The 24,644-nt window shown below is 36.3% G+C and overlaps 3 protein-coding genes across 5 annotated transcripts in view; all 3 read left to right on the top strand.

Moving 5' to 3' along the window:
- LOC122045004 (DNA-directed RNA polymerase III subunit 1-like) overlaps positions 1 to 10,128 on the top strand; it is a 31,178-nt gene extending 21,050 nt beyond the window's left edge. The window contains exons 17-27 of one of the 2 annotated variants that reach the window (XM_042605045.1): positions 158 to 256; positions 2,875 to 3,078; positions 3,171 to 3,446; positions 5,509 to 5,656; positions 5,959 to 6,110; positions 7,094 to 7,249; positions 7,325 to 7,441; positions 7,563 to 7,648; positions 9,281 to 9,485; positions 9,579 to 9,781; positions 9,891 to 10,128. In XM_042605045.1, coding sequence (XP_042460979.1) covers positions 158 to 256; positions 2,875 to 3,078; positions 3,171 to 3,446; positions 5,509 to 5,656; positions 5,959 to 6,110; positions 7,094 to 7,249; positions 7,325 to 7,441; positions 7,563 to 7,648; positions 9,281 to 9,485; positions 9,579 to 9,781; positions 9,891 to 9,942 — 1,698 coding nt within the window. In that variant the 3' untranslated portion in view covers positions 9,943 to 10,128. Of the gene's footprint in view, positions 1 to 157; positions 257 to 2,874; positions 3,079 to 3,170; positions 3,447 to 5,508; positions 5,657 to 5,958; positions 6,111 to 7,093; positions 7,250 to 7,324; positions 7,442 to 7,562; positions 7,649 to 9,280; positions 9,486 to 9,578; positions 9,782 to 9,890 lie in introns of those variants that run through there. The other variant, XM_042605046.1, reaches the window with a different exon arrangement.
- A 1,681-nt stretch (positions 10,129 to 11,809) lies between these two features.
- On the top strand, positions 11,810 to 18,353 carry LOC122045006 (protein SCAR2-like). 2 transcript variants are annotated; one of them, XM_042605047.1, is made up of 9 exons: positions 11,810 to 12,164; positions 13,177 to 13,328; positions 13,753 to 13,879; positions 13,955 to 14,081; positions 14,651 to 14,703; positions 14,779 to 17,239; positions 17,326 to 17,406; positions 17,645 to 17,752; positions 17,875 to 18,353. In XM_042605047.1, the coding sequence occupies exons 1-9, from the start codon at positions 12,010 to 12,012 to the stop codon at positions 17,932 to 17,934; spliced, it is 3,324 nt and encodes a 1,107-aa protein (XP_042460981.1). In that variant the 5' UTR covers positions 11,810 to 12,009; the 3' UTR covers positions 17,935 to 18,353. The 2 variants fall into 2 exon arrangements, with proteins under 2 accessions (XP_042460981.1, XP_042460982.1); XM_042605048.1 differs by lacking the exons at positions 11,810 to 12,164; positions 13,177 to 13,328 and adding an exon at positions 13,424 to 13,560.
- Positions 18,354 to 21,649: 3,296 nt separating this feature from the next.
- LOC122045007 (WRKY transcription factor WRKY24-like) lies at positions 21,650 to 24,178 on the top strand. The gene is made up of 5 exons (XM_042605049.1): positions 21,650 to 21,976; positions 22,388 to 22,576; positions 22,669 to 23,213; positions 23,312 to 23,473; positions 23,560 to 24,178. Exons 1-5 carry the CDS (start codon positions 21,689 to 21,691, stop codon positions 23,960 to 23,962), a joined length of 1,587 nt encoding a protein of 528 aa, XP_042460983.1. The 5' UTR covers positions 21,650 to 21,688; the 3' UTR covers positions 23,963 to 24,178.
- Positions 24,179 to 24,644: the final 466 nt, after the last annotated feature.

Genomic DNA, 24,644 nt, shown 5'->3' on the forward strand with positions numbered 1-24,644 from the left:
CATTGACCTTTTATGCATGCCCTAACTGTGCATTCATTGCCAAAGGTTTGACTTTTTATATAATTAGTTTCTTAAACTTTATTGATGCATATGTGAGATATCTAGGCTTTAAGGTTGTACACCTTAAAATTCAAATTGTTATTTTTGTGGATTATAGGCTAAAGGCTTTGTTGCTAATTCATTTTACACTGGCTTGACGGCTACGGAGTTCTTCTTCCATACAATGGGTGGACGAGAAGGTCTTGTGGACACAGCAGTATGGATCACTTCCAATGACATTAACAATTTCATATCTAAAAGTTGTTTGAATGTTCAATATTTTTCATTGTAATTTAGACTTATTTAGTTTGAACAACAGATTGCATCTGTTATTTCACTAGGAATTTTCATGTGCATCATGTTCAAACCTAGGTAAATTAAGTTGAATGATGAACAAATAGATTGAGATAGGATCAACTTGGAAGCCATAGTTTGAAAAGAAATAGTTATCATAATTTGCAAATGGTTCAGCACTTCAATCTGTTTTCTCAGGGAATTTTCTGCAAGACGTTTTTTTTTTAAAGGAAAGGGTTTATTAAGGATCTAATATTCCATTGAAATTTACTTACAACATGTTGTCTAACAAATGCATAAATTAAGAGGGCAACTCATGTGAATGCACAGCATGGATATTTTTCTTTATGTTGTGTCTTGCGTACAGAAACCTCACTTGCCTATATCATCTCTACACCATGACTAAAATGTCCTAATTATCTGTCATAGTTCAACTCAAATCCTAAGATTAAATGTGATAGATAATTAATTTTTGGAGTGTTACTTGGACGGATAGTGATCGGATGTCACTGAATTCTTTTAGTGGTCCAAATCATGTACCTCTTAATGGTAATATCTGGCTGATTATATTCAACTTATAACAATTTGCATCTTGTCATTCTCAATGAAATTAATCTGTAAGAACCATCCTTTTTCCATTTTTATTAAATTTGCAATCCACATTGTCAAATTATGAATCATTTTTGGTGAATTTTCAAATTCTTTAATTGTAAGAAAAGGTACAGTTAAATGTTATCAATCAAGTTAAATCTTTTCTACCTTTAAATGAAATAATTATTAATCCCTTAAATATATAAAATCATGTTATTATCCTCTTGAATAGCACATTATTATCTGTTCCTGCTCATCACATCCATCAACTTCATCCTCACCATCAACTTCAAATCTTGATGGAACAAGATTATTCTTCCTGTCGATCATTGTTGACTTTAGACTTCTCCCTTGCTTTCCATCTACGTCTTCAAAAAATCTTCTATGTCGTCATCAACCCCAAGGTTCAATCCTTTTCAACCTCTCTACATGTATTGTGTAACAAAAGATTCATATTGGGTTGGGCTTAATTTTTTTAGTTTAGTTAATGGGATGGATTGAATTTCTGATCCGATTTATTCTCTTTTCTGGAATGTCAGAAGATATGAGTCGCTCCAAATCATACTGATTTTTTGAAATTTCAGCACCTATCTTTAATACCTACCAATTTGCAGTTAAATTGTACCATATTATATGGACAAAATTGTGATTCTGTCAGCCATATGATGACAACTATTGCTGCAACTTCCAGCATCGACTATGCTTGTTAAAGTTTTGCAGAGTTATATATAGTTGAGTGAATGACATTTCTTTCACCTAGATTGTTTGCTTTTCGAGTATTCATTCTGCTGTTTTCCCTTCTGTCATGTTCAACAACTACATCTTCATAATGATTATACCAAGTTACATTGTTAGAATAACAATTACGAAGCACCTGTATCCTATGGTCATAACGTATGTTGCTATATTAAATTTTCCATGACAGCTTTATAAAGGAATTTGAATTTGCACTGCATGGTCTCATGATTATGGGCTTACCCAATTCATGTGTCTGTTCTTTTGTTCCCTTCTCAAGTATATGCATTATGTATTGTATCTTGATGGCTGTCAACCTGGATAGACACCTTTATGTTTAATATGGTGGCAAAAAGCGAATACGCTCGCCCCGAGCGCCCCCCCCCCCCCAACTCGTCCCAAGGCTAACACGGAGGAGGTAAATCACGGGCGGCTACTAGCCTCTGGAATAGTGACTAGCACATAAGGAAAGCATTTATCTCGACTTTGCCGAGATTCGAACCCCATACCTCATGGTGGCAACACCTCATGCGCTAGCCACTAGACTCATCCAAGGACACCTTTATGTTTAATATGCTAGGGAGTCAAGGGGAGAAAGTGGATATGAGAAAGTAGAAAGATCCCTAGGGTGAACAGTGAGAAACTAGACAATCGCTATATTTCTGTCTCTTGTTGTAAACATGTGTTTGTGGGAGATCGACTACCAATTTCATATTTTAATCATCACTTAAAGAGAAAGAAAGAAAATGAGAAGAAGAGATAAGTAAAATTAGAATAATAGCGGAAAGCTGATGCACTTAATTTTAATTTCCATTGTACTTGTTATCATCAGCTTTAAAGGTAAAACTAAAATGGTTAGAAACTAAATTATCTGTAAACTTATTTAATCATTATTTGACATATAAGGTAGATGCATAAACTATTTCTGGGATGAACTGGAGATATTTGGATCTTAAAATGTCATAATTCTTGTGTTTGGAGATCTTTAATGGCAACAGAATACTACAATCTTTTCATTCCCTCTTTCTTTTGTGAGGAAATGAATTTGGAAATGGCTAACTTCACCAAGCATTGAATTCGAGAATAATGAAGTCTATATATTTGCTACTGAATTTTTACTGTTTTGCATAACAAGTTTGTGTTGACATGATTTTTATTACAAATATAACAGGATTCTTTTACTATGGCATGCATTTAGTATTTGTTGCATAATAGGTAAAAACAGCAGAAACCGGATACATGTCTCGGAGATTGATGAAAGGCATGGAAGATCTCTCCATTTATTATGATCAGACAGTGCGCAATGCTAGTGGTGGTGTAGTACAGTTTGTTTATGGAGATGATGGCATGGATCCTGCAAAGATGGAAGGCAGGGATGGTATTCCCTTAAATTTGGATCAATTGTTTATGAAGATTATGGTTAGTAGTGCATCATTCAAAATGCAGTGTTTTTTTTTATGGTTTCTTAACAAGAGCATCTGCAGAACAGATTGTTATCTTCTGACTTACAGGCAACTTGCCCTCCTGGAGAAAAGAACATGTTATCTCCCTTAGAAATTTCAAAAATTGTGGACGACAGATTGGCAAAGCATGATATGTCACCTGAGGGTGGTTGCTCTACTGCCTTCAACAAATTGTTGTCTAATTTTGTCCATAAACGTGCTGCTGCTTTTGCAAACACAAGGAAATCACTTCAACTTGATGAAGCTGTTGTAGAGGAGAAGCGTTCCACTGCATTGGAAAATATTGTTGCTAATATATCAGGAATTTCTTCTAGACAACTGGAGGTTTGATTAGCATTCTGTTGAATTACAATTATTCTGTTTCTAGGTGATCTAGAGTTTAAACAGAATGCTTTTGACTCCTTTTCCAGTTTAGTACTAATTAGATTCATGCTGGTCTTTAGAATTTGCAAGTAATCATATATAGGTTTGAAACATTCTGTTAAAGAGTATTAGAGTCGGTATTAATTAGTAGGAGTCATATATTAGTACTATCAATGACAAAGTCACAGAGATTATGGACGATCAATTATAGAATTTATTTTACCATAATTATGTTAATTATGCTAATTGTTAAGATAGGAGATGACGAGTTGCTCGGAATTGAGAGCTTTAGATATTTAGGATCATTTTTGCAAAACGATACAGAGATTGAGAGAGATGTTTTACATAGAATACAAGCAGAATGATTGAAATGGAGAAGAGCATCGGGTGTTTTATGTGACCATAAAGTACCTCTAAAACTTAAAGGAAAGTTCTACAAAGCCGCAGTTAGACCTGCTATGTTATACGGAGCTAAATGTTGGGTGAGATATGACTCGAGCACATGTGTAAAATATAAGAGTTGCAGAGATAAGAATGTTAAGGTGGATGTGTGGACATACGAGGATGGACAAAATATCTATTGAGGGAAAACTCTGAGAGACACCTTTAAGATGGTAAGGGCACTAATAAATGCTCCAGTTAAACGATGTAAAACTATGACAAACATACATATCAAACGAGGAAGAGGAATGCCAAAAAAGACTTGGTTAGCAACAATAAAACAAGATAAATTTTATTCAAGTATAGATGATGATATAGTAGGAGATAGAGCTCAATGACGTAAAATGATCCATATAGCCGATTTCACCTAGTGGGATAAGGTTTGGTTGTTGTTGTTGTATCCTCGAAGGCATTCAGCCATTTACTCAAGTTTGTCAAGTAAGTTTGGGTTTAGGTTTTGTCCACTAACCTCAAACTTTGCACATTCAAATAGTATAACATTTTTACTGTTATTTTAGCATGGTTCTTAAGTTTAGTCATTTCATGCTGTATCAAGTGTGATAGATATCCTTTTTCGTATATTGTTATTTTCCAAATACGATGTAATCTACAATCGCTGTCAAGTAGTTTAAATTAAAGAATGATATATTTTATTCGTAAACATTTGAATGTCTTTAGCCTCTGGCCTACCATGTAAATGACAACAAATGGGCAAATCAGTGGTAACTTTTATTGGTCAAGAATGCAAACATTGAGATATGATCAATTAAGTTGAAGGGAAATTGGTTTAGTTGTATTGAGTGTCTTAGTTACAATAATGTCCTTAAGTATCACTAGGCTTGACAATTTGGTTAATTAACTTTCAGATTGTTCGACCATGGTGTGAGTTGTCAGATGTATATAATTGAAAGTGACAACGCCAATGATTTTCAGATAACAAAGCATCCACATCACTGCGCATCATCATAATCATACTAGCTGACTGTCAAATAAGCATCTTGCATAACTATATGCTGATGTGGTTATGTGGCTGCTGCTAAAGGTGATTTTACTGATATGGATGTTAAGTCAGCTGCCATTTCATGGGCCAGTTAGTATTAAGTAAACATAACAGATGGAAACCTGTATGACAATTCTGAAGTTCAGTGTCTAAAGTGAGAAAAATTGTTTCTGGGATATAATTGAATCCATTACCATTTATTTAATTAAACGGGAAAAATATTACACAATTTCACTATAGATGTATGCATAAATTATGGATTAGCATCCACAGATTGCACTTCAATTCCGAGTCAAAATTTGAAAAACTAATTCCTAGACAGAGTTTGGGTGCGTCCAAAGTTCTTTAATTTGAGTTATTCACATGCATCTGATGTTTATCATGTTCACTATGAGTCTATGAGTGATCTTCTGTATGCATTTCTAAGATTGGGATTTTTTCAGTGCTTTTCTGTTCAAAATATTTGTTGTGTTTAAAATCCTTCTTTATTTGCTACAGGTTTTCTAGAGACATGTATATCACGTTAGTGTTTTATTGTTCAAATGATTCGTTGTGTTTAAAATCCTTCTTTATTTGCTACAGGTTTTTCTAGAGACATGTATATCACGATATCATTCGAAAAAAGTGGAAGCTGGAGCATCAATTGGTGCAATTGGAGCCCAAAGCATCGGAGAGCCAGGGACTCAAATGACATTAAAAACTTTTCACTTTGCTGGAGTTGCTAACATGAGTATCCTTTAGTGATGCTATTTTAAACTGATGAATCTATGGGTTGGTGTTTTTTCATGCCATCGTGAAAAGGCTAGTATAGTTCTATTTCCTCAGTGGATTATGCCTACTGCACATCCTCACTTGTGATTTTTGTCCTTTTGCATGTAATTCTTAATCTTGTGCTATTGTATACGTAGCTCTCTCACTTTGTATAATATTTACATTATTTATTCCGTTCACATCAACTGTGAGCGTTTCATACATCTTTCTGTTGGATTTATCAGGTGTGACAATAGAAGTTATTTCTTGACTGAACATCAGATGTCACTCTTGGAGTTCCGCGTATCAAGGAAATAATAAATGCTGCAAAAAACATAAGCACACCGATTATTACTGCTGCACTTGAAAATGATAACAACGTCATTTTTGCACGCATGGTGAAAAGCTCAATCGAGAAAACAACCCTAGGGGAAGTAAGTTTTTTGCTACATGAAAAATGTCCTCCCTAAGATGCCTTGTAGTGTTAAGGCATTGGAGATCCTTTCTTTTCTAGTTAAATCTTTTGCTATAGTGTAGATTTCTCCTGCGTTTACTCATTGGAAGAAATATAGTGGAAATAAACAACATAAGGGACAAAGTGTGGTTTGCTAGATCTTTCCTATTTTGCTTCTAATTCCCTTATTTAAGTTTTTGCAGCTTTCTGGATCTATTTTCCATCTAACTAATACCTTCTTAAGCCATCTTGCTTTAGACTCTTTTTCCCTCAGTCAATCCTCCACCCAAATTTTCATAATCAAACCTTAATTAAGCCCATCTCTAGCACCTGCAACAGCATCCATATTTTCTCTCTCCATTTTCTACTCAAGTTTTAGATGTTACAGTATTGCCCCCAAGGTGTAGCGGATCTACATTTTTTTGATGTTACAGTATTGCCCCCTGGGCTTAGCACAGACGGTGGGCGCATGACATCTCTAGCGTAATGACCAGGGTCGATTCTCATGAATTGACGACCTGGGATTTACCCCACCATGCGCCTACCTGCATGTACCTTCCTCCATATCCGTGGGGCCGACACTAGGGGGCGGATCTACCTTTTTTTTAGATGTTAAAATCTAGTCCTATGCTGCCTTGTACCACCCAACACAAGCCATTTGAGCCTAGGAACTATTTTTTTTTTTTTTAAATAAATGATCCAGTTTAGTCATTTGTTAATTTTCTTATTTTCTGTTGTGGTATCAGATATGGTTCACTAGTGGTTCGATAGATATACTGGTCTCGACAGATCGCCAAGATCGACATCAGACTGGAATTTTAAATATGTTATTTTGGTTTTGTTTTGTTTTGGATGTTGGAAATCAGAAAGCGGAGACAAAATCTAGGAGAAACTTTGTTCTTTCCACCTTTATTATGGCAGACTTCCAACTTTGTAGCTACTGATCTTCTTGTTATCATGAAGGTTGCCAAAGCAGTAAAGATAGTGTTGGGCTCAGGTCAACCATATATATCTATAAAACTTGACATGGACCTAATTGAAGCATTACATATGGGGCTCACTGCTGAATCTGTTCGTCACTCAATCCTGAATCATCCAAAAATAAAACTAAAAGAAGAGGTGAAGTACTCTCCTTTTTATAAAAAATATATATTAGCTCATCATTATCAGTCTCCATTCTCTTTTTTGCAACAGCATGTATACAGTGCAAGACATGGCAAGTTGAAAATATACACCCCAGAAGTTGATAGAAGAAAGCTCCTGTCTGAACTACACAACTTAAAATCCATGCTCCCAAAGGTTGTTGTGAAGGTAAATTGCATGAACTGCTTTTAGTTTCATTTAGTTCAATTAACTTCCTCACAGAAATTCTATGATTATTTCAACCATTTATCATAAAGTTAAGGTGCTAGGCATTGTATTGGTTTCTCAGGGCATCCCATCTGTCGAGCGAGCAATTATCAATGAAAAGAAAGTTGACAATGAAAAGAAGGTAGAATACAGCCTATTGGTTGAAGGGTCAGTATGCAAACTTCTGTTCTGTTATTTAACGTTTGTATATTCTAATTTTTCAATTGAAAAACTCCCCAAAACATGCGAGCTTCTTTACAATGGTCAATTCTTGATATAATAATTTTCATGGAAATATCTAGTTTATTTTACGACTTCTAGTTATCCTTTCTCTTGATCTACAAATGAATTTGGCTACATAGTATATCGTCTGGGGATAGCACACCATGGAATTATGAGGCTAATGTTGGATATAAGTGAATGGAGAAGAGGTGGCAGAGGAAAAAAGTTTCATTGTGAATGAGACTTTAGTTCCACATTAGGAATTTCAAGACATATTGGTTGGTTTATATTAATTCACATGCATTGATGATGGGAATAAGTGCATGGGGAGAGACTCTCTCTCACGCATGAATGTGTAGGGGGTGCAAATCCAGGGCCCGGATTGCACTGACTCATGTGCAAGCACGACCTGCACGCGCCGAATCCCGAAGCGGCCGAGGCAAAATTTGCCCAAGTGGAACAATCAACATTTTGTCATATAAACCTTTTTGTTGCTTATTTAAATGTTTAACTATTAATGCATAATTTAAACGACCGAGTGAAAAGTTGGCGTTTCACAACTCGACGAGTAATGATTATTAACGCTGCCTATTGGTCTGAGCTCCTATATAAGGAGGTTGCGATCACAAGCTAAGAACACGAAAGTTGAAGCTCTTGTTCCCCCTCCTCCTCTGTCGTGCTTATCTTGCTTGTTAGAATACCCGTGATAGTAGTTGGGTACTTCTTAATTCGCCGTGACCACTAGTGTTTCGTGTGCATCACGGTTAACTGTTGTATCCTAGGAAACAGACGACCCAAGAAAATCTCGAAGCACAGCCATAGGTGGGGCAAAGTTGTTTCAAGGAAACTGCGTCTATCGCAGGCCTCAGCCGCTTCGCTCGCTCGACCGCTTCGATCGCTCGTTCACTCTACCTACTTGGGCTGCTCTGTCGCTCGAGCTGCCCTACTTTCCACTGTTATGCTGCTCTACCTGGTCAGTCACTCTGCGACTCGGTCGATCTGCCCGCTTGGCCTCATTACCCGATTGACTGCTCTGCCCGATTAGACACTCGGCATGATCTGCGACTCGATCGCGCTGCTCGGACTACCGATTTGCCCGCTCGGCCTCACAACTCGATCGGTCACTCGACCAGATCTGCGACTGGCCACACTGCCCACTTGACCGTTCTGGCACTCGATCGCTCAGCTTGATCAACTGCTCTACATGCTCATCCGATCAGCCCGCTCGTCCGATCAGCCCGCTCGGTCGAACTGCTCGCTCGACCGTTCTACTTCTAGGCTACTTTGTCGGCTCTGCCCACTCGGTCACTCTGCCTGCTTGGCCACTGTGAAGTCTGCACTCGGCACTTCGCAGAAATCAGTCCCCGTTGGCAACTTGAGATTATCAGCTCAGGTCATCTCAATAGATAAGTTGAATTTAATTTGATGTATTTAAATTCAGCTAATTCTCCCAAAATCTCCGGCAAATTGTCCAATAGCTAAAGCTTTTGATGCTAGTCAGAGTTTTATTGGTTTTATCATTCTGGTGCTTTTGAAACGCAACACTAACAGATATTCTAAACTTCTCGCGGAGTACAGGACAAACCTTTTAGGTGTCATGGGAACTCAGGGAATCGATGGAAGAAAAACAACAAGTAACCATGTCATTGAAGTTCAGCAGACACTCGGAATTGAAGCTGCAAGGAAGTGCATCGTTAATGAAATTCAGTATACCATGCGAAGCCATGGCATGAGTATCGATCTTCGCCACATGATGCTCCTGGCGGATCTTATGACTTATAAGGTAATAAATCTGACAGAATATACTGGTACACTTTGTTTCCTTGAAATTGCGGATGCTCAGTGTTTTTGTAATTGCTTTCATTTTTCTTAACAGGGTGAAGTTCTCGGGATTACAAGATTTGGCATTTCAAAAATGAAAGAAAGTGTTCTGATGCTTGCTTCCTTTGAGAAAACTGCCGAGCACCTGTTCAATGCTTCCTATGCCGGTAGGGATGATCGCATCGAGGGAGTGAGCGAGTGTATCATAATGGGCATCCCCATGCAACTCGGTACCGGAATACTTAAACTCAGACAAAGGTACATAATGTCAATACCATATGTCGTTTTGGTCATGTGTACTTGCGATATAAGCACTCTTGCTTAAACAATCACACATTGGCTACTGATCAGCTTTCCCTCTCCTTAGGGTCGAAAAACTGCCCGAACTCAAGTACGCATCCGATCCAATTATACCCTGAAAGCTTTAGTCAAGCAGCACTTGTGTTCATCAATCCGGTACAGGACGACGCAGCGCAGAGAGCCACCGGAGGTATATCATTCGGTGCAGAATTGGCAATTTGTCATGCTCACTGCACAGTGTAATGTATAATCTAGATAGTTATTCTAATAAGATAGTTTACTTAATGGAAATGCATTTCTCCCAATTAAGTAGTTAATTCTGATCCCTTTTGTATGTTAGAGAAAGAAAATGTACCATGCTCCAAAACAGGAGAGGTATGAACCACTGTCAATTGTCATGTATAATTCATAGGTAGGGTTGTAAACAAGTCGAGCCGAGTCGAGATTTGGAATGTTCAAGCTTGTTTGATAAGGTAACTAAGCCGAGTTTAAAATGAACCAAGCTTTTGAAATGAATGTTTAAGCTTGGTTTGGTTTATTTTTTATGAGCTTGAGTTTGTTTGAATCTTGGCTTGAGCTTGGTTCGTTTAGATGTTATCAAGCTTTCAATTCAAGCTTGGTTCGAGCTTGGTTCATTTAGATGTTATCAAGCTCTTAATTCAAACTTGTTTGATTGTTTGAAATTTTTAATTGATTGATTGGTTATTGAGTTTGATAATTTAAATTTATTTATTTTATTTTATTTTATTATTTATTTAGCATATTAAAAGGAGTTTTATTAATGAATATAGTTCGTGAGCATTGTTCACAAACGTTGTTCATAAAAATTGTTCATGAACGTTAATGAGCTGAACACATATGTGTTTAAGTTTGTTTATTTAACTTAACGAGTTGTTCAAACTTGTTTGTTTAAATAATCTTATGTATATTGAATGAATATAAACAAGTTCTTATCAAGTCGAACACTAAATTTGTTCACGAACGGTTGATTCATTTGTTGTCCTATTCATAGGGTAGATTTAAAATGCCCTCAACCAATTGCTTACTGTTTTAGAAATGTTTTTATTGTTAAAACATTTTTTTTTCTGTATTTTTGTTTTTAAGTAGGAGTATTTCTCAAGGAACACAGTCTTGAAGGCAAAGGTAAGCCAGTATTATTATCTCTTCCACTAACACCATAAAAGCTAATGAAGAAAGTGGGAGAAGAGGGTCACACGTCGTTGCCCAAATCATTTGAGTTTTAATCCAGTTCATGGTTCCCACTATTTGCTATATTAATGTTTGAGTATTTTATAGATTTTAAATTTTACAGAAATTTTTTATCGACTATTGGGGAGTGGATGCCATTCATAATTTTAATTAGTAAGATTTTGATTTTAGAACAAATTTTGTAAATTCGGATTTTACTAATTTTAATTTTATGAATTTGGTAAACATTTTCATGAATCCCAATTTTTGCAATTGAGTTAATATAAAATTCTTTAAAAAATTGAATTTCTACTATGAATTGTATAAAGTATAAAATTAATTCACACTTTAATTTGAACTTAGAATTTTCTATAAAAATTCATTATGAAGATTAGAATTTTATAAAAGAAATGAGTATTATAAAACTGATTTTCAAATAAATTTATCAGAAAAGAAATTTGATGAGAGGTGCTAAAGACACTATTAAATTGAAGGTAGCATTTTGAAAATGATAATAAATGTTTGCAAAGAAATTTAGGGTAGGTTTAGTTTGTATGTTTTTTATTTTCATTTTATGAAAAAAGTATGTTTTTTAAAAAGTAATAATATTTTTTTAGAAAATAATATCTATCTTAAAAAATACAGCCATAAAATATAAATTAAACACTATTTTCTTAAAATATGTACTTTTAAAAAAATAAAAATTAAAAAGTTTTTACTTTTTTTTTTAAGTTCAATTAAAGCACATTTATGTTTATTAAAGTGAAAAAGTTTAAATAAATAAAAATAAATTATTATTTTATCTATTTGTTTTAAAAAATATTTTAAATTTTATCTGGATAAAAACAGAAGCTCAGTTAAATGATATATGCTATTTAAGGAACCTTTTGGAGCTCAGAGCTGCTCCAATGGCGGAAACGTAGCAGCAGCTCCAACGAAGAAGGAGAAGAAGAACAACAACAACAAAAAAGAGCGTTCAAAATCGCACCATTAAAGCGATGGCAACGATCAGATACCGCATAAGGAACGAGTATGGTTTGGGGAGCTCTGAACTCTACTGTGCCGCGGATAGGAACGACCCTGAAGCGATTCTGCAAGGCGTCGCCGTGGCTGGTCTAATCGGTCTCTTACGGCAGCTAGGAGATCTCGCAGAGTATGCTTATTTCCTTTCTGATCGAATCCTTTCCAAAGTTCTTTTTTTTATACATTTTTTGGGGGTCTCTTTTGCATTGCAGTTGGGATTTGGTGGATAAGAGACATGGTCATGAGTAGGTAATTTTTTGGGGCTGTTGTTATAGCTAGGTCAATGGGATGTGCAATGTGATTGCTTCTTAGCATCATCGATGGTTCAGTTTCCGGCAAGAATCGTCTGTTTTTGTCTTTGTTGATGCTGGTATTTGAACAATTTTTATGGGTATTAGGTTTTGTTGAGATGATTGTATCGTTGTAGAAATTGCATTTGATTTGTCCCACTTTAGCCTTTTGATTTCAGAGAACTTCAAATTAGTCAACATTGTTTACTCCCTTTTGTTAGTTCCAGTCGTCAAACTTGAAATTTCGTGGTTCATTTCTTGGAGTTAAAAATGAGATCTTCGAAAATTTAGGGTAAATTTCAACTTTCAAGGGCAAGAGTGCATGAGATTGGTGTTTCTAGCTAAGTCAGATGTGTAGAGGCTCTCCGATTAATTTTGGAAAATTATTGAGAGGAACTGCAAGAGCAAATAAATGTATGATGTAAAGCTGGTGCCCGTAATTCAACATTAAATGTGCTTGGAATCAAACCACTGGAACAGGTTGTTGGAATGACTAATGAACAAGATCATTTATTCATAATAAATCAAGCAGTTGAAATTGCTCGTCTTTTGTGTCTAAATGCTAACTGCAATATCACCCTAAAAGATAGATGCACCAAGGAACTAGGTAAGGATTTTCTCCTAAAGTGGTGACTTCTGCAAGTGCAAGTACTTTACAACTTATGGATCATATCTGAATGAACTTGTTATTTAGATACATGCATTTCCCAATTTATCACACTGAACATTTTATTCTTGGAAGGTTATGTGCTTGCTGCAGTTGCATGGGTTAAATCAGAGTACTGATGAATCTCTTATATGTAGTTCATGTATCTATTCACTGTGATCTGACATGGACAATTTGCATCACAGTTTTTCTGCAGAGGTATTTAACGAGTTGCATGAAGAGGTAATGAACCTTACTTCAAGAGAGCACAAACTGATGCTTCGAGTTCAACGTCTAGAAAGAGAGGTTCCATCAATTGAGAAGGGTTTTTTCCCTCAACGTTTCTCTTATAGGGAAGGTAAGTTTGTACTTGGGGGGAAAACCCCATGTTCTATTGCTTCAAAGTTTGAGTAAGGAACCAAAAAAAAAAAATCAAATTTGGTTTAACATCAGTTTACATGTTTCTGATCTGTGAATAAACTTTACAAAAGGTAATTCCAACTCAGTTTGATATATGAAGGTTCAAATTACTTGACTGTTCATGTATGGATACAACACGGAGTTATGTCCTAAACTTTCAGCGAGTCATGGTAATCTCATCCAAACCACTCATACCAATTTGAGAACTTTAAAATTTGTAATATGAGAATAAGTTAAGATATTCAGAATTTCATGAGCCAAATTGATACAATGATTATTCAATTGCCAAACACAAACCTCCCTCCTATTAAAAGTTAGATGCACTGGAGGTATTGATTATTTCAAATGCCATCGTTTTGCAGGTATCGATTGGCACTGTAATCTCCAAAAGGGTGGTCATGATCTAGTTAGCACTGGAGAAATGCCTCATTCTGTCATGAATGCATATAGAGCATGTCGTGGTCCACCACAACTATTCAAGCTAGACAAGTAATATATTCTTCTGTCTTCGATGAGTAGTCTTGGAGAGTATATTTCATGTCAACTAGTACCTCCTTCCTGCAGGTTTGATGTTTCTGGTAATGGAACATGCTTGAAGAGGTACACTGATCCATCTTTCTATAGCTTGGAATTGACCTCCAAATTGGAACAGCAAGATGCTCAAGAAAAAGAAAGAGCTGGCAAAGTTAAGGTGGGTGTTAAACTTTGGATTATGCAAGTACCTCCCCTAATATGACCTGAGATTAGTGATATATTTGGTAACCATAAGAGATTATACTTTTAGCCACTGTATTTTTCTAAGTTGACCGTATCGATGTGTGTTGTTTCCAGTGTTATGTCATATTAGCTAAAAGTTTATCCGAGTAGAATAATTTCACACTCAAAGTTCCTTAGTCTGCATTCCTATTTTTTTGCCAGAGATGCCAATATTTTTGTTGTCTTGATCGTTAAGAATTTATTTCTTGGAGTGCTTTCAAAGATCACAGCAATATATGTTGCAATTGTGCCATATTAAACCATGCAAGCATTTACATCATGTTGATATCAACTTCTTGAGAAACAAACTATCAAAGCTTAGCACAATAGTTCATAGTTCAGTTAGGAGCATGCTCTATTGCAAGTGTTACATGTTTTTTTTCAAGAATTCTGTTTTCTTTACCTTCTTATCTTTTTTCTACTGTGCACAATAAAAACTTCTAGTTGATAATATCATATTTATTCATTAGTTTAGGGCAAAAATAATTCATTTCTTTCACGCAGAAGAAGGTATCCTTCATAGCTAATAGCGAATCACCTGAATCTCTCAGTTCCAGGTATTCATTTCTAAATTTCTTTCCTTTCATAGAAATTATCTATCCGAGCTCAATTCATAACATGATTTCATACAGATTGCAGCCGTGTACTACAGACCAAGTTTTTGATAGACCCTTGCAACATGTCAAGGTGAAATCAAGACAGCTAAATGAATCAATTATCCACACTTTAAGAAATTACATGGTGAATGGTATTGTTTTGCATTCACTGGAGGAGCAAATTATTCCTAAAAATTCAGCAAGCCAGTCCACCATGATAAAACCAGGTCACTCAACTGAAACAGATGAAACTGTAGCCAATGCATCTTCGAGCGTAGACAAAGGCTCGACATCTTCTCTTAACAAGCAGGAAATTGCAACAGAAAATGACTTGGAGCTAAAAATTGAAACAAGTGATGAGGAAATGGCAACTATCAAGAATGCTAAGAAAACTGTAGGCCACTACTCAACTCATCAAGCTGTTAACAAAGTGGATCAAAACGGGTCTTTAGGAGATGACAAAGGTCGATCAGAGCACAGTCCTGATTGCTATATTTCCGATGAAAATTCTAGTGAGTTGGGCAATTTCATGGATGCACATACTACCACGGAATCAAAAATAGAGACAGATGATGAACAGGTTAGACCGGATTTTCTTGGCATCCATTCGGAAGAATCAGATTTTGATAGTAATGATGAGGTGGAGTTGAAAGCTCAATATCCTGATCAATATTTACATGAAAACTCTACTTCATCACCAGGTTTCTGCACAATGTTTAACAAAGGGACTGAAAATCCTTACTTTTCAGACACTTTAGGTCACTTGGCCATGCAATTGCTAAAAGAGAATAAAAATGAGTCATGTATCCCTCCAAACTCAGATGTAAATCCAAGCAAGAACATTGGCATTGCTTCAGCTACTGCTTCCATAGCAAGTGGAGAACAATCTTGTAGCCATTCCAGTGACTCAACAACAATTCCATCGGGTAATATAGGCATCAACAGGATAGCTTCATCTTCAGAGAAAATAAGTGACCAAGCTCTCAGACATTTATATGATGGATTTCCACATGTGCAAAGTTCCTCCGAGATTCCTGGTGAAGGAAACAGTACAACACTAACCCAGCCAACTGCTGAAACCTTTGTAATCTTATCTGAAAATTTGTATGATTTAACAAGAAAAAAGCACTTGATGGAAGATGAACCTCCCAAAGGAATTGACCTTAACAAACACATTGAACAAAGCATGGCGAGGGCTGCTGACACAACTCTCCATTTACAGGATCCACATGAAACTACTCTTCATAGAGTTGGTAATGATGAAGAAATCCCACATGCATCTTCTAGTACAAAATATGTGAAGCTTCAAGAGTTTTCAAAAGAAGATGAAGAACCATTGTATATCTCTCCTGTGAATTCAAATGAGACCATCCCAGATGTGATCTTCCAAAATGCTGTACAAACATTCAAAGAAGCTTTCGGAAAAGAATCAAATAGTGAACCTAACAGTAGCTCTTTCTTGCAAGATATCCCTTCTGCTGTTCATTTTGTCGAAGATATTGTTGCTGAGATCATGGAATCATCAGAAACAGGTCATCCTCTTGGTTCTAAACCAACTACTTTGTTAGCCTCCAACAACTCAAAGGAGCAGCACATAATAATCTCTGAACTTTCAGATGTAGATGGACTTGAGATGCAAGTTGAAGTTCATCGAAACTTGATTTTATCAGATTTTAATGGTGAAGACCATGAACCTTCTGAGAGAACCTCCCCTGCTAAAAATGCATTGCACGATGATGTAATCAATTCACAGGAAGCAAGTCCTCACAACATTGCAGATGGTGAAAACTATATAGAATCTGACATGCCTGAGGCTGAACAACAGTTAGAAATAGCTTCCGGTTCGCTACATTCAGACAAAGATGGTACAATTAAAGGTGATAAGAAAATACCCCAGATTGCACAGCTTCCACCTATAGCATGGAGATTGACAAAGCCTCCTATGCTACCAGTTTTTGAGAATGAATCTTCTCAACTGTTGCAAGGAGTCAATGTGCCAGCAACTGTGCAAGAAAATGATATACATTATACCTTGAAATCTAGTAGAAAAACCATGGGTGAAGCTTTGGCATCACCTCTTGAAGAAGACAAGAAGGTGCATGATAAAGACATTACTATATCATCAAGTGATGAGACACATCCCTCAACGTTGTTGGAGGCAACTCCAAATGTTAATGAGAGGTCCCAAAATGGTGCCGTAAATTTAGATGGAACTCCTACCTCATTATCGGTAGCATTAGCCATTGAAGATGAGAGGCTCAACCAAATTCATGAAACTATAAATGGAAGCCTTCCACCAACGGCACCATTTCCAATGGGAAGGCCTATAAGATCTGAACATGGATCTCTGTCTTTAGAAGATAAGACTTCATCCACCTTTCAAGATTTAACTTCACTGACTTCAGAAAGCGAGAAACCACAAAGGAGGGCTCACTCAGTAATCATTAGGCCTAATGCCCTCTTGATTGAGTCTGTTGCATCTCATGATAAAAGCAAGGTACAAGATGATAAAGATCTTATCTCCATAGCAATTGCATGCTTTTGCCATTGTTTTTTCTTCTAAATTGATGGTTGCAATTGCAGAAGTTGCCTGATCTCATTCATGCCTCAGCTATGCCAAACCGTGATGAAAGAGGATCTTTTCTGGAGCAGATCAAGAACAAGGTCCACATTGCAATACAACTTTAAGCTAAATTTTAGATAGCTCTCTAAATTCAGTTCCCATGAGATTCTGAGTCTCTATGAATTTCAAATTTACCTCCATGAATTGATATCATAAAGTTTAAAGATAAATTTTGGGAGAGCAATTGCGACAAAAACTAAACATTAGTAGCCAAATTTCATGTTAAATTTAGTAGAATGCTTAAGAGTTACAATCACATTGTGGTCTTTCCTTCAACAGTCCTTCAGCCTGAAACCGACAGTAGCACCAACTATGAAGTTTAAGGGTGGTCCTCCTACAAATCTCAAGGTCATAGCCATTTTGGAGAAAGCAAATGCAATCCGCCAGGTTTGTCGTCTCTCTCCAATTCAAATCCATCATTAATCTGCTATCCCACATTTGTTATAAAAATATCTTTTTTTCTTTCTTTCTTTCTTCCTATTTCCTATGCTAATTGCACCTTCACACAGGCATGTGCTGGAAGCGATGAGGATGACGACGACGACGACGATAACTGGAGTGACTCTTGATAACCATTTACTTGAGAAAAACCATGTCAATCTTGCTCCTCAGGAAGAAATTTACAATCAGTTCTTACTGCCCTCCACCATTGGCAATAGCATCCAGATTTTTGAACTAAAAGTCAATTATATTCCACAAATTTTTGTTGGTGCAGAAAAGCTGATGTTGCATGTGAAAGAAGACCAAGATAACAGCAGATTGTAAAGCTCAAGGAGGTAAACTGGGCACGTTTCATACAAAATCAATGAAATTGCTCCAAGATAAGAGATCACATTATTGTAACCGCTTCTAGCTTGCGACTTACATTGCACAGAATTGATTCAATTATACTTTTCATATTTCTGTTTATTTTTTGGGGGAGTTAAATGATGTAAAATTATATAGGTTTTCATTTTCTATTGTCATCTTTCTATGCTTGCAAATGAGAAATTTGAGATTTGATGGAAGAAATATTTAGGTCTATAGGAATTGTCACGCCCCGTGACCTAGGCGCGTGACATCGGCGTTGCTCACGAATATAAATACTCAAAAACAACAAGCCTCATAAAGTGCATACCAAAGCAGTAATACTATAATGAAAATATTGTCTTTACAATCCAAAAGTGAAAGTGTACAAATAAAGATAACATGAACTAAAAGGATGAATCACTTGGACACGACTTCATTACCAGCCCCAAAACATCTCTTGCTCCTCCTTCTCAACTTGTTCCTTGTCTTTATTTGGGGATGGGAGTAAGGGGAGTGAGTGCTTGGAAAAACACTCATAAGTGGGATCGATCGAACATAGCATGACAGAATACAAAATATAGCAAAATATTCGGAATTCATGATGAAGACATATTTCATGAAACATGACAGAAACATAACTTAATTGAAAACATATACTTTTAGCAAGACATTCAAAATTCATGACAAAAACATAACTTAATTAAAAACATAGCACTTAATTAAAAACATAGCACTGCTAATCATCTTGTTTTCCATGGTCTTACTGATCAGTCCCCTATATGTAATTACTCTAAGGAGTGAGGTCATATATCGGTTATTATTACCCACCTCATTAGGGTCATAACTTGTCATATCTTATCATGTTTTCGGAAATTTCCTTTTACTGATCAGTCCCCTATATGTAATTCCTCTAAGGGGTGAGAGCATATATCGATTATTATTACCCACCGCATCAGGGTCATATATCGGTTATTATTACCCATCGCTTCAGGGTCATAACTTGTCATATCTTATCATATTTTTGGAAATTTCCTTTACCATATCTAACTTGAGTCATAACAGTGCATCTTGGAATAAAAAGAAATGAATTTGCAATATAAAATAATGAAATGTAAACATATTCCGTAGCTACACTCAAAACGAAAAGCCCACTTACTTGGCCAGAAACTTCTTCGGTTTTGGACAGAAACTTTACGGAACTTGATACGATCCGTTAGGTGCTAGCCTCTTGGATCGACAAAGATTTGGAAGCACTACCGATCTCTTCCGGTGGAAGGTCAACGAAGAAGAAGTTGACGAGGGAGAAATCGATAGAAGGAATTTCCCTCTTGCATCTTTCCGAGGATGACTACTTATAGCCTCCAAGGAATACGGAGAGTTAAGGTCTCAATTAATTCATCATTTATGGTCTTCATTAATTAAGAAGATGAAGAGTTACAGGCTCCATAAATTCTTCATTTATAACCTTCATTATGATGACTCTTCAAATTCTTCATTAATTATCATTATGATGACTTTTCGAATTCTCCATTAATCATCATGATTATGGTTATTCGAATTCTCTCTTCTTTGTCTCAAATAAATCCATGTTAAAAAGGCTAGATGAAAGGTTATTTATTCATTAAAAAGGTAGGTAAAAGACCACCATACCATTACAACTTAGCACATGAAACATAACTAGAATAAGTCCAAGTTACATAAAAGGATTAACACATGACTTATTATGTTATCATGATAAAACCAAAAGAAACATAGACATAAAATTTTAACATATGACTCACTAAGTCATCTCGATAGAAATAAAGAAAAACATAGATATAACTAGAATAAAAATTTAAAACACATAAAATTAATATGTGACTCATAAATTCTCATGATGAAGAGCATAGAAGAAACATATGAGTAACTAGACCTAATATTCGAAATTCCTAAGATCCAAATCTACAAAGTAATCATAAACTTGAGTTCAATTTTATGATATTAAGATTTTTAGGAGTTGAATGAATCTAACTTAACCTTTAAAGGTATATCCACTAGTGTTCATCATCATGTCCAAAATCGGGTCTTCACAGGAATCAATCTTATAAAGATATTTTTATGGCAAAATAACTGGATGAATTTATAAGTTCATAATTTTTTTCTCTATTTATTTCCTTTCTTTTGTAGATGAATAAAAGGAATTGGTTGAACCAACACACATGAGCCTCGATCATTAATGCATTGCATTATTGGCCCCCGGTGGCAATGCCATTGTTAGACTCTTCAGTGATAAATCAGACATTCATGTGTGTTTTCTCAATTTACTCAAGCGGTCGATGAGAAATTTTTGTGGAACTAAGCTACATAGTGTTAACTAAAAAAATTAATGCATTGCATTAGCCCCACGGTAGTACATGTATGGATGATTATTTTAATAGATTTAATGAGTATAAAATACCTTATTAGATATCTAGTCTGAAAAATCATTGTGCTAAATAAATATCGCCATCGCCATGATTTATGGAGTTTTTGAAGTCTTCATAAAAGGACCGGCCATAAAATGCCGCTCCACCCTTTTCAATTAATGCATTGCATTAAATTATTTTAACTAGTTTTTGTTTTTTGGTATTTTAATGGCATATGTTTATTAATGAAGCATTAATTATATAAAAGGGAAAATGGTGTAGTACATCATAATACAAATATAATAATAAATAAATAAATAAATAAATATATATATAATAAATATTTATTAATTTATGTGATGAGATAAGGAACGATGTACTAAACATCTCATCAAATTTGTCGTATTCGCACGGGTCGCCTTGCCGCGCACGCAATTGCACTACTTTTCCATGATTCACAGTTCGGTTCCTATACTTTTTTAAATGCCAAAATCACCTTCAGAACTTTCTCCTCTCAAGAAACATTTCTTTCGTTTTGCTCCAACTTTTATCGAAATTTTACTTTGTCACTGTGTCAAATCACCCTTCCTAACTTTCATTTTGCTCCAAATGTTAAAAAAAATATTAGTTAAAAATCAAAGGAATATTTTTAATTTTTCATTATTATTAGAAGAATATTCGAATGTCAAAATATATAAAAAAATTACACTAATATTAATTAAAATTATTTTAAATTTATTAAAGCTTTTCTAATATTAATCAAAACTATTTTAACTTAATTAAAATGATCCGACGATAATAATTTTTAAGCTAAAACTTAATTTAGAGAGCTATCGAAAATCTTCTAAAGACATCGATCCATTTTTTTTATATATATTTTTATTCAAAATTTCTAAATATTAATATTAAAAAAATAATAATATATTTGCAGAATTAAAATGGCCTCAAACTCTTCGTGGAAGCTTCGCGGTATCCTGCGTCAGCCGCCACCGGCTCCGGTCAAATGCACGTGTTTTGACCGGTTTCGTCTCTCTCGACGAAGCTACCCTCCTCTCTCTCTCTCTCTCTCTCTCTCTTTCTCTCTCTCTCTAGAGCCCTTTAAATTCCAAAATTTCGCCCTCTTTTCTATTTTTGTTCCTCTTCGTCTCCGATGACTTCGTCCACCGGCAGTTTGGACGCCTCGGCTAACTCCACGTCTGCGTCGGCGTTCTCCTTCTCGCCGACCTACTCCTCCTTCACCGATCTTCTCGCTGGAGACGGCGGAGGCGTTCGGTCGACGGGCGGAGACTTCGGAGGAGTGCCCAAGTTTAAGTCGGCGCCGCCTCCCTCACTACCTATCTCCCGACCTCCGGTCTCTCCTTCTTCATACTTCTCCATCCCCGCTGGGCTCAGCCCCGCCGAACTCCTCGACTCCCCTGTTCTTCTCTCTTCTTCTCATGTAAGTCCACGATAAAATTGGTTCTTTTTTAGGTTAATTAACCCTAGCTATTCTAAACATGAACCCTGTTTTTGTTTTTCCATGATCGAGTTTATTTTACTCCAAGTTCGCCTAATTTGATCATTTTTTATGATTTAATTTAGGATATTATGATGCTGATATCTGCTCGATCCATACACATGTAGCACTTTAGTATGTGATTTTCTTAGGAGAAAATTAATGATCTGATTTATTGACACGGGGTTGCGATTTTGTTTTTGTGTTATTTTTCAAGTTTAGCAAGTTTATTTGTGGATAGAACACTGTCCGTGTGAGGATCAGCAGCAAAAGGGCTTCTATTTCTTAATTGTTTTTGTAAATTAGATGTTCTCCTTAATGATTGAGCTGAAGATCGCAATTTTTGTTGAACAGATCTTGCCATCTCCAACTACTGGGACTTTTCCAGCACAGGCTTTGAATTCCAGATTCTCCTTAGCTAATTCTCAATTTGGGAACAGACTTGAAAGCAGATCCTCCTCTGACTTCTCCTTCCATACCAACACAAATCCCCAAAGTTATCAGATACCTCCTTACCAGAATTCCTTGGCTGCAATTTCAGCGGTATCAATTCTTCCATCTTTTTACTGGATTAAATTAATTATATGTCGAGCTTAAGTCGCTAAAAATCTTACTCTTAACTCTATTTCAATCAGGGCAAAAACTCTGAGCTATCTTCCATGAAACCCAGCATCAAAGTTGAAGCTGTAGCTCCAACTCAGGCAAACTCCCAGACCAGCAATGGCAGTACCGAAATCCAACCTTCCCTTCCCATTCAAAATCAGAGGAGGTTGGATGATGGATACAACTGGAGAAAGTATGGCCAGAAACAGGTCAAAGGAAGTGAAAATCCGAGGAGCTACTACAAGTGCTCTTACCCTGGTTGCCCCATGAAGAAGAAGGTAGAGAGAGCCTTGGACGGGCAGATCACTGAGATTGTGTACAAGGGGACTCATAATCACCCAAAGCCTCAGTCCACCAGGAGGAACTCAGCTGCTGTAGCTCAAGCAGTCCAGGGTGCTGTGCCTTCTGAAGCTTCTGAGAACTCCTTTGGTGTGCGGTCGGGCATGCCTATTGATTCAGTTCAAACACCGGATGATTCATCAGTGTCTTTTGGCGATGACGAGATTGATATGAGCTCTCAGAAGAGTAACCAGGGTGGAGATGACTTCGACGAAGATGAGCCTGATTCCAAGCGATGGTAAGGTGTCTCAAACTTTTAGATAGTAATTGTACTCGATCAAATTTTAATGCTGTTGAATGTGTCTTAATGTGCCTATGGCTTGTAATTTGCTTCAGGAAGGGAGATGGTGAGACTGAAGGGTTGTCAGCTCCTGGAAATAGAACTGTTAGAGAGCCAAGAGTGGTTGTTCAGACGCAAAGCGACATCGACATCCTTGACGATGGGTATCGCTGGAGGAAGTATGGGCAGAAAGTGGTGAAAGGGAATCCAAATCCAAGGTTAGTTAATGATACTTCCATCCATATTCGTATCAAAACTAAGACTTGCTACAATTATGCTTAATACGAACTTTGTTGATCAATAGGAGTTACTACAAATGCACCACCGTGGGTTGCCCGGTGAGGAAACATGTGGAGAGAGCATCCCATGATATGAGATCAGTTATCACTACCTACGAAGGCAAGCACAACCATGATATCCCTGCAGCTAGAGGAAGTGGCGCGCACCTACTTACCAGGCCTCAGCCAGACAACAATGGCATCGGAATGGCCATTCGCCCGTCAGCCATGGCGAATCACGTCAACCAGATTGCTTCCAGCAACATCTTCAACGGAAGACTCAATGCTGCTGGGAGTTTTGGTTTCTCAGGTTATCAAAATTCAATCAACCCTATCAATCTACAACAATCTGCGCGCATGGGTAACTTTTTCACTGAAACTAAAGAAGAACCAAATGAAGACTTGTCCATCGATTCATTTCTAAATTAAAGTGGTTTTAGGAGATCATGCAGCAAACAAACAACAAACTCAGTAGAACTTGTTCAAAGTGATAGAAGACTGGTTAAATTCGTTCATTGATTCGAGACCTCTAGTCTTGTACTCCTGTACACAGTTTATATGTTGTATTCTTGTCTCAGTATTCATCCTATAATAACAAAGATGTAATCTTATCTAATTTTTTGGGATTAAGCTATTTTCGAGCTACTGTTCTGTCCTCAATTATCATTCTTAGCCTACCCTCTTGTTTTCTGCAAGTGGATAAAGGTGTTAACTTGTCCCACTTTGGGACTTGAAAGGATTTAGTCATAGAGATTGTCAGCTGTAGGTCACTCTTTTGTCACATTATCCTCACCAAGTCAGCAATATCAACTAGACAAGCAATCCACAAATTCAATAATGACAAAAAAAATCAATATTTCTATTTGAAACATTTAGGCTATTTTTTCATCAAAATAAATTCTTCTGGGTATAAAAAAAGTAAAAAATATTCTACTTAGAAAATAGCAAAAAATATAAAGGCTTAATATAATTTGTAAATCAACTTGCGTTGTTAAAAACTGACACAGTTAGTTATAAGGTAACTTATAAGTTAAATTTCCATATTTTTTTAAATAAGAAAATAGTAATGTTATATTTTGAGTTTTTATAAGCTGGTAATGATCAAATTTCA

This window comes from Zingiber officinale, chromosome 2B (assembly GCF_018446385.1).
Source record: "Zingiber officinale cultivar Zhangliang chromosome 2B, Zo_v1.1, whole genome shotgun sequence".
In the NCBI taxonomy this organism is placed as follows: Eukaryota; Viridiplantae; Streptophyta; class Magnoliopsida; order Zingiberales; family Zingiberaceae; genus Zingiber; species Zingiber officinale.